Source organism: Pelodiscus sinensis, chromosome 4, assembly GCF_049634645.1.
Source record: "Pelodiscus sinensis isolate JC-2024 chromosome 4, ASM4963464v1, whole genome shotgun sequence".
NCBI classification, from domain to species: Eukaryota; Metazoa; Chordata; order Testudines; family Trionychidae; genus Pelodiscus; species Pelodiscus sinensis.
In genome coordinates this window covers 100,529,553-100,539,053 of record NC_134714.1, presented here as the reverse complement: position 1 = coordinate 100,539,053, position 9,501 = coordinate 100,529,553, and the positions used below count along the sequence as shown (strand labels likewise).

General features: G+C 47.6%; 1 protein-coding gene across 2 annotated transcripts in view; it reads right to left on the bottom strand.

Annotated features, from left to right (window-relative positions):
* Nucleotides 1-4,500: 4,500 nt before the first annotated feature.
* Nucleotides 4,501-9,501, bottom strand: part of SYT9 (synaptotagmin 9) — a 173,650-nt gene continuing 168,649 nt past the window's right edge. Inside the window, exon 8 of one of the 2 annotated variants that reach the window (XR_012903591.1) lies at nt 4,501-7,379. Coding sequence is in view for 1 of the 2 variants with exons in the window: in XM_075927824.1 (XP_075783939.1) it covers nt 7,305-7,379 (75 nt within the window). In the remaining variant the exon portion in view is untranslated. The remainder of the gene's footprint in view (nt 7,380-9,501) is intronic. The other variant, XM_075927824.1, reaches the window with a different exon arrangement.

Genomic DNA, 9,501 nt, shown 5'->3' with positions numbered 1-9,501 from the left:
GGGTTGAGACAGGATGTGTAGGCTTTGGGCTGGGAATGAGGGATTTGGGTGTGGGAAGGGGTGAGAGGTGCAAGCTCTGGGAGGAAATCTGGATGCAGGAGGAGGTGGAGAAGGTGACACTAGCTGGGGAGTGTCAGATGTAGGGTTGGGGTACTAAGCAAGTCACAGGCTTGTGGTTGTGAAGGTTCAGGAATTTGGGTTGGGGTATGTGAGGGGCTCAAGGCAGGGGGTTCCAGTGTATGATAGGCTATGATCTAGGGTCTGGGGGAAGGGGGAGTGTAGGAGTGTTCTGATGCTGTGGCCAGATGGGGGCTTGGAACCAATTGGGGGTATGTTGGCCAGGCTTAATTTTTAAATAAAGTACTATGTCAAACACAAAAAGTTTCAGCATTGTCTTTATTTCTGAGAAGGGCAGGGAACCTGTTTTGAGTCAGGGGTCACTGACCCACAGAAAAGTCAGTTGGGGACACACAAGTGAGATGCGAAACAAAAAAAACCTCCTCCAACCCCACTCCGCCAAGCCTCACTAATGAGGTCCCAACTGTGCTGGTGAGAGCAGGGGACATAGTACTGGGGAAGGGTGCTAGTGGGTGCTGGGGGAGGGGACAGCGTGCCAGTGGGGGCAGGGTTCTGTGGCTGGGGGCAGGGTGCCAGTGGGGGAAGAGAGTCCCCTGCACCAGCCTCCACCCAGGATTCCCCCCCGCCCAGAGGAGGGAAACCATGTTGCATACCTCCTCCGGGCCTGACTCCCTCCTCCTGTGGAACAGGGAAGCCCACGCACAACCCTCCCCCCCTTGCAGAGCAGGGAAGCCCCCATTGCATGCCCCCTCTGGGCCTGACTCTCTCCTCCCGCGGAGCAGGGAAGCCCAGGCATGTGCCCCCTCGGGGCCGACCCCCCATCCTGTGGAGGAAGGAAGCCTCGTCATGCGCCTCCCCCCCGGGACTCCTCCTCCCTCCCACACAGAGGAGGGAAGCTCCGGTGTGTGCCTCCTCTGGGGACTCCTAACTCCTTTCTCATGCAGAGGAGGGAAGCTCCAGCATGCGTCTTCCCCCGGGACTCCTACCTCCTCCCCCAACACAGCAAGTCCCTGGCGCGCCAGAGAGCTGGTGGAGGGGAGCAGGCCGCGCACTTCCAGAAACCCCAGAAGTGGCGCGTAGCTGCCAGACTTCCGTCCATCCTGCAGGAAGCCGGCACTATCTCCATTGTCGCTGGAGGTAGGTAGTGGGGCTTCTTATGGGTGGAGGGACTTGGGGGGGCCCTGAAAGCCTCGAGATTGACTGGTTGAGCTCTCCTGATCGACCAGTCAATTGCAAATGATGGGTTGGTGATCACGGCTCTGAGTAGATGGGGCATTATTTGACTTTAATATGAACATGCAGATCATAGTTGCACCCACTGTGTGGGTTTGCCCCACACTCTGTGCAAAGTAGGCCAAGTGAGGTGTCTATTGAAAAGCTTTGCTTTGCTGATTCTGTTCATACTCTTCATATGCCTGTATGATTCTTGTTTGTGATGTTATGAGCATTGGCTCTTGTCTTTTAAATGTTTGCTTCTGGACAATGGCCCTTAAGTGTTGCCATTTAACAGCTAAGAATTGTCCTGCAAACCTGCCGTCAAGCAGCTACACTATGGCTACTTGCCTAAAAAAGACTGAGTCATGCATGGACAGTCATTGCTCATGTGACAATCTCCATTTTGGGAGGTACCTTCACACAGTGAGAACAATGGGATTCCTTCCACATGGGCAAGAATATAAAAAGGGCCCTAGGATCTCTTCCATCTTTGTCTTCACTGCTGCTCTGCACTTCAGAAGCAACTTTGTTATGAACAAAGGGCCCATAAGGACTGATGATCCATCCTAACAAAGAATGTACTTCAGAGACCTTTAAGATAGCAGTTTATTCTATCTCTAAGGCTGTGTCCACACTCAGGGGTTCTTTCGAAAAAAGTAGCCTTTTTTCGAAAGAACTTCCCCTGCATCCAGACTCAAGCCGCGTTCTTTCGAAATTATTTCGAAAGAACGCGGCTTTTCTTTCGATGGCGGTAAACCTCGTTTCACGAGGAAGAACGCCTTCCTTCGAAAGTTCTTCTTTCGAAGGAAGGCGTTCTTCAATGTAAAGAGGCTGTCTTCGAAAGAGAGCATCCAGACTCGCTGGGTGCTCTCTTTCGAAAAAGCGGATTTCCGCTATCGAAAGATCCGCCTGCAGTCTAGACGCGATCTTTCGAAAGAGGCTCTTTCGAAAGAAGCCTGCAGTCTAGACACACCCTAAGATCCTGCACCAGGAACATTGTGACTGGTGTATGTAATGTGATTTCTTTAACAATTCTACTCTTAACCTTTTATTTCTCTCTTTTAATAAACCTTTAGATTTTAGATTCTTAAGGATTGGTCCAGTATGTTCTTTGGGGGTAAGATGTGAGGTATAAATTGACCTGGGACTGTGGCTGGTCCTTTGGGACTGGGAGTACCTGTTTGGATTTGGTCAGATTGGTTTGTATAACCCCTCACCTGAGTAAGGTGTGGTACTGGTTGTGGCAGAGAAGCTGGAGTGTTTGAGAGAAGTGCTTGTGTGAGTTTTTGCTGACCAGAGTGGTGAACAGAAGTGTTCTTTGTGACTGGTTTGATGCCTTAAAGAGAAGGATCCCAAGGCTTGGGCTGTAAGTAGCCTGGTTCAAAGCAATTTGCCCTGATTTGACCCTCTCGGTGGTGCCCCCAGAATCTGTCATATTACAGTAGATTAAAGAGAAATATGACTAAGTGCTCTTTTAAATTTTTTTCTCTGTTGTGATGTCTGTAAGGAATCAGCTAGTTAATACTAGCTTGAGGGGCAGATGAGGATAGCTAGCACTTACTTCTACTTACAGTTAGGGAGGAAAAGCAAGTATGTCTATACATATAGGTTGTAGTCACTGAATTGTATCTTTCTCTCACCACCACTGTATAGGGCTTGTCCCCTTAGATTGTAAGCTATTTGAAGCAGAGATTGTATCTCTTTGTGTGCTACTATAGCCCCTGGCACAATGGTTCTCAAACTGTGGTCCATGGAACACTAATGGTCCATGGCTCAGCCGCCCCTTCCTCCCTCCTTCCCTCTCCCTGCAGCAGGGAACCTGCGCTGGCACTCCAGCCTTGCCAACCCCCACAAGGTTGGAGGACCATTGCTGGCTTCCCTTGTAGTGAAGAAGCAGAGCCAGGAGTAGCTCTGTGTGCTGCCACTTCTTCTCCCCTTCCCTCAGCTAGGGGAACAGAAGCACTCGGATGCACTGCCTGGAGGCTTTTCCTGCTTCTCTCATTGGCAGGAATCCAGCCAATGGGAGCAGCGGGAGGCAGTCCCTGGGGCACAGTGCCTGGGAACATTGCATAGTGTGAAAGCAAGTAAGTGCTCCCTGCTCCATATGCCTCAAACACACCCCCACCACCCTCATGCACTGTCTCTCATTGAGACCCATATCTCCACCCTGCTGCTGCCCCCTCTCCCATGGCCAGTCTCCTACCCCACTCTGCTCCTGCCCCCACCTTTGTTCCTGCCCCCTCCCTCCTGGCCACACAATGCACCTTCCCTTGTTCTTACCCCCTCTTCTCTGGCCAGACACCTTACTCCCAGCATACTCCTGCACCCCACCTCCCACCCAGACCTCACAACCTCTCTCCCTCCCTCCTACCCGGATCCTGCACCCTCATCTATGTCCCACTCACTGGCAACCCTGTCCTTCACACTGAACCCCTCATTTTTGTCCCCACCTCAGAGCCCAGGGGGAGTCCACAAAATCCACTAACTCTGGAACCCCAGAAAAGTAAATCTGGCCTATGGGAGGCCCTGAACCTCAGTCCTCCCTGCCCTTCCCCTGCACCAGGGGAGTGAGTTGTCTCAGTTGGGGGCCACATCAGTGAGGACTGGGGGGCTTGGGGAGTTTTTTTGCTTCTCACTTATGTGGTCCCCAAATGATTTTTCTGTGGATTAGTGGCCTCCGGCCCAAAAAAGGTTCCCCACCCCTGCCATAAATAAAGAAAACATTGAAACCTTTTGTGTTGGATATAAATCAATATTTTACTTTATTTAAAATGAAATTTGATAAACTAACATGAGAAAGGTAAATGCTTAATGTTTAATTTCAATTAATATTTCCTTTCTTATTAGTTAAATTAAACTGTTCTCCCTAGCTGCATCACTAGCAAAGTGGCTCACGTGTAATTATGTAATTAACAATGTGTTTCCATTAACAACTGGTGGTCTCCAGAATAGTTTGCATTGCACCACGGGCCAAAAGTTTGAGAACCACTGCCTAGCAAAATAGGGCTCTGGTCCTTGTTTGGATTATGAGTAAGTATGACGGGGCACGATCGCCCCACACTCCAAACGCCCCCATTGCCATGCTCTGCAGGGAGCGCGGAGCCTGGTTTGCCACTTGTGCTGCGTGTTTGTGCGCCGCGGCACAGCTGGGCGGTGCCAAGACCTGGAGCGGGATGCCTCAGGCACGTTACGAGCACGCCAGGAATGACGCGAGAGGGGTGGAGAGGGTGGGGTGTGTAGCAGTGATGTCACAGGGATGGGTGGGCAGGAGAGACAAAGCGGGAGTTGCAAAAGGACATGGACACAGGAGAAAAGGGGAGATGAAGAAGGAGAGGACGGTCGCCATGAGTGAGTGGGAGGGAGAGTGGTAGGGCTCGGCCAACTTTGGTGAGCCATCTGCTGTGGTCGAGGAGATGGCTGGGAGGCGTGCGGACCTCCCCGAGCTGTAGCCAGGGTAGGAAGTAGCCCAGGGCGGGGATTCCCTGTTAAGGCCTGCGGGCTGACGAGTTACGGCAGGAATCCCCATCAGCTGGACAGGAACTTGTCTGTGCCTGTCCTTAGGGCCCTGGGACCCGTGAGAGAGGGTGGGTCCGGGTCCCCCTACCCCGTCTGCCAAGGGTGGGTGCCAATGTATGAGATATTGGAAGATGAGACTCTAACAGACTGCCGAAGGGGCAGGGTGGCCTGTGAAAAACTCTGAGCAGAGAGCCAATTAGGAAAGTGAGTGGGACCCCACGAGAGAGGGGGACTAGCCCGCTTGTTCACAGTAAGGATAGCATCAAGTTCAGGTTCTGCTCAGAATTCTTCTTGCATTCCTGGGCTTTTCCAAAAGTTGAAAGAGCAGTGTTATACAAAGCTGTTTTAAAATGACTTTCACTTGCTATTGTACAGCCACAGAATGTGTATTAATGTAAAGGAAACAGGTGGGCACAGATCTTCCAAATGGTGAGCTTGCTCGATGGATTCTTGTTCAGTGAGGTCCAACATGGGAGCTTTCATGCATGTGTAGAACTCTTACGGATGGGAATGGAACATTGCTGTAAGTGGATGTGGCCCTACGTGGCAGAGATGATTCATGCCTCTTGCCACTCGGCGGGGCATGATGTAAAGGGGAAGACATGTGATTGCCTGGTTTGTCTCATCTGGGAGGAACTTTAGTAACAACTCCCTGGGCCAGAGCAGCCAACCCTGCCATCTTCTGGAGGAGGGCTGTGGCCACAGGACCAGGGAGCACATGCCTCCGGGATGGTTGGGGCCAGCCCCAGCCTGGAATGAGCACAGGCCAGGGAACCTGGTCCCAGTGCCTTCCCAAGCAACCCAGCCCAGAGATCTCAGTGTTCTTGCCCCAGCAGTGTGGGAGAGCTCTGTCCTTCTCCCACCATGCTCCCTGTCGCCCCAGCGTTCTCTCTCCCTGGTAACTGGGCTTGGAAGGGAAGCAAGACAGAGCCACTTCTCACATTACTAAAGGGTGCTGCTCAGGGCTGCTGCCCTGTGCAGCGTGGTAGCTGCCTGAGTGAATGCCTGGCTAGGAAGGTGGCAGCAGCTTCTGCTCCGCGTCTGGGTCTCGCTGCCAGTGACAAGGGTTGACCGAGCTAGAAATGTGTGAGGGCAGGGAGGGGAAAGAGGGGATTCTGGCTTGCTCAGCCCCTTCCCCTAGTAAATGGGTCCAAGGGGGGACCAGAAACTGCCATGAGCCACACAGAGCCATGTCCCAGAGCAGTGGACAGGAGAAGCAGGGGGTCCTGCCCCTTCCACCTCCTTGCCTTGGCCCAGCTTCCAGGGACAGGGGTGAAACATGCCAGGGGGCAGATGCAGTGGGAGGACAGAGCCCCTCTTTCTTCCCCCTCAGAGCAGAAACCTGCAGGGGGGAACTTGACCCTGCATGCCTCTCTCACACATTGCTTGTGCTGCTAGATATAACTTGGCCATGCCAGTCTCCTAGTTCTACGCACTCTTTTCCATGAGTGTCTGCATTCTACCTCAGCGCAGATGGCAGTTTCTCTGCGCTGCGCTGCAAGCGCTGATAGAGAAGAGTAGTGGTCTAGTTAATTTCACCAAGAAAACCATACACTTAGGAAATGAGATACAAATCTGTAATATGGCGGGTATAGCCAAGTCAGCATGCCCTTCAGTTGCGCTTCACTCTGCAGAAGGCTGTTTGCTTTTCCTCTTTGATCCCCTTTAAGTGTGTGACTGTGTGTCTCTTATTTCATCTACAACATGCGCTCCATGCCCATTTTGTGTAAAAAAACAAATATTCAGAACTGTACGAGTGTTCCTGTTGATAAACACTGAATTAAAACATCTCTAAAAGTATTACCCAGGAGTTCTTTAAACATTCACTTAAACTTTAATATATAAATACAAAATAGGAATAAATACCAATTGCACAATGTCTTAGCAAGATTAGCTCTATATAAATAAATCACAGTACATTTACTTGTGTGTAGAAGAATGATATACTTTTTTATAAAATTAACAAAATTTAAATTGATTTACTTTATCCCTCAAAACACTACTGCAAAAGAACCATGTATGATCTCCACTAAACAAAGATAAGATCCACCTAGCTGAAAGAGCCCCGATCAAGATGTGGCTCCCCTTTCTAAAATTAGACATGAAACACAGACATACCAGGACTACTCATTGAACAAGAGCTAGTGAAGTAGAATACAATGTTCATGTGTGGTAAAATCAAAGATATCTCAAAACTATACTGGTCTGTTTACATACCTTTGCCATGAATATTTCAAAATAAATGACAACTGGCCACCATGCTACTGAACATAACATTCCAGTCATAGGGATGTCTGAGTTTGGCCAAAGGAAAAAAGGAACATAAAGAAATGGACAAAACAAACATCCCAGATGCTTACAGTCCCCTTTATGTTCTTCCCCTCTTGAGCCAGGTCAGTTAATTCTTAGTTAGCAGCTGAGATTGGTATTCCTGATGTTACTCTTCCTGGATGTGGTCCATCATTGCCATTTGGATTCCAAAATTTCATGTACCTTCATGGAGATGGAGGTCCTTTCAGAGAAGTGCAGGACCCTGGAGTGCTTCCAACTGTAGTTCCTTGCCCAACCCACTGTATTAGAAATCACCTTTTAATGCAATTCTTGAATAAAGTCAGCAAAGTCCATAAATGTCACAGTTCCATTTACACAGGATTATTTACACTTACACAACTTTGTTCACATGTTGTAAGTTTTGTCAGTTAATTAATGACAACAGAAAGAGAAAGTTTTCAATATCTGTTATATATCCTGTTCTGCTTTGTTTTCACCTGCACATGAGCTTTATTACATTCTACTGTGTTATGGATTGCTCACTTTACTTTATTCAGGAAGAATGGCTCTTGCGCAAAAGGGTTTTTTTGCGCAAAAAGGAGCCATCTACACAGTGCTTTTTTGCGCAAAAGCCTCTTGTGCGAAAGGGATCCTAGGAGGAAATGCAAATGAGAGTGTGACATATGCAAATACGCGCTCCATTTGCATTTCCTATTGCGGAAGAGGATCGTAGTATAGACGTAACCTATGTATGCCTAAGACTAAGAGGTCAGCTATCAGAGACTGCAGTTTGTTTTCTGCTTTTCTCAAGCTCTCTTTTGGTAAAAGAGTTTGGCGGGGGAGGAGGGGGGCACACCTTTGGAAGAAGTTCAAGTGCTTCTTTCTGGATTTTAGAAGAAGGGGTCTTTGTTTTACACTTGTTGGTGGCAGCAACAGGCATGAAACTGGTGGCGTTGGGGAGTTTTTGTAGGCAGAAGCAAGGTATTTAAGGTCTTTTGTGGGCCCCCACCTTCTACAGCTTGGAATGCAAGTGGGGACCTGCCTTGACAAGGACAATTCTGTCTACTTTAAGTTGTACTTTTTTCTCTTCAGTTGAAACACCAAATGTTTTAATAGTACACTAAACTGCACTGTATTTCTAAGTAGGTCAATCAATACACGATTTTAAAATTCTGACTTTTTTAATCAGTTGATGTTTTAAGCTTAAAAGCATTTCCAATAATTCTGTTTCTCGTTACATTTTGACATTGTTGAGTGGCATATAACTCTCATCTCTTGGTTTCTGTCTTGAATAATAATTTAGATCTAGATCATCCTTGGTTTAAAACTCCTTCTAAATATACCTGCTTTTCAATTATACCACCTCTAAATGAGAATGACTCTCTTCCACTTGTCTTCCTATGATTCTTTGGATCTCTTTCCTTTCATTGCTTCTCTCTGGGATTGAGCGAACTTCTGCAGAAGACAGGGTGACTCTTTCTGTTTTCTCCAGTGGGAGTTGGATCAAGCCCCTGAGTAACAGTCTGTCACTACCTCTTTCATGTTTACTGCTCTTGCTATTCCATGGATCAGCTGAAATGGACAGGTACCATCATCTTAAGACATGTGCGTCTTCTCTGCTACGTGCCTGATTTCTGCTCAGGAAGCATCTGTTGCCTCAGCAATGGAGTTATATACACACTCATTCACTGTCAAATACATTAGGCCCACATTTACGGTTTGTTTTAGCAAAAGAAGAAACGTTTATATAAATCTTTTTAGTGCTTTGTAATTTCAATTTCAAAAGAGATTTTTTTAACATTAAAATTCATGTGCAGCAGTGATGTAGTGTCATTATTTTAAAAAGGGGCTTCTTAAAATATTCTCTTCTAACCTGCAACAACACGGGTGTACAGTGAAGGTGACAATCTTGTTGGAATGTGTTTGGGGAGGGAGCTTCCTCTCTTGAAATTATTGTACCTTCTATTTGGAGCAAATTGTTCCATTCAAAGGCAAATAAATAAAAAAATTAAAAAGGGTTGGACTTGGGATTTTTATGAGTTGTAGTGACAAATTACCTCAGGAGGAATGATTCAAAAAGGGGTCAACTATCTCAGGGTCAGGATAGTCACCCTAACTCTCCTGTTAGTTCTGTGGAAGAATTTAAACATGATCTCTAGGGTACACCACTTAGTATAGTGCTGCCCTGCAGAGTTGGAAACCCAAACACAGTAGCATTTTGTTAATGCGAGAGCACCACAACATGAAACTCACTGTTTTAGTGTATTTCATTATTCAAGCTAAGTGAAGTACAAAGGTAAACAGAAATTATAAATGGTGACACATCAATTATGAAAAAGGAAAAATGTTAATAATATTCACAGTGTGGTGCTAACAGACTGTGAGCAACTTTTATATGTTGCTACCCCCCAGTGTTCAGGC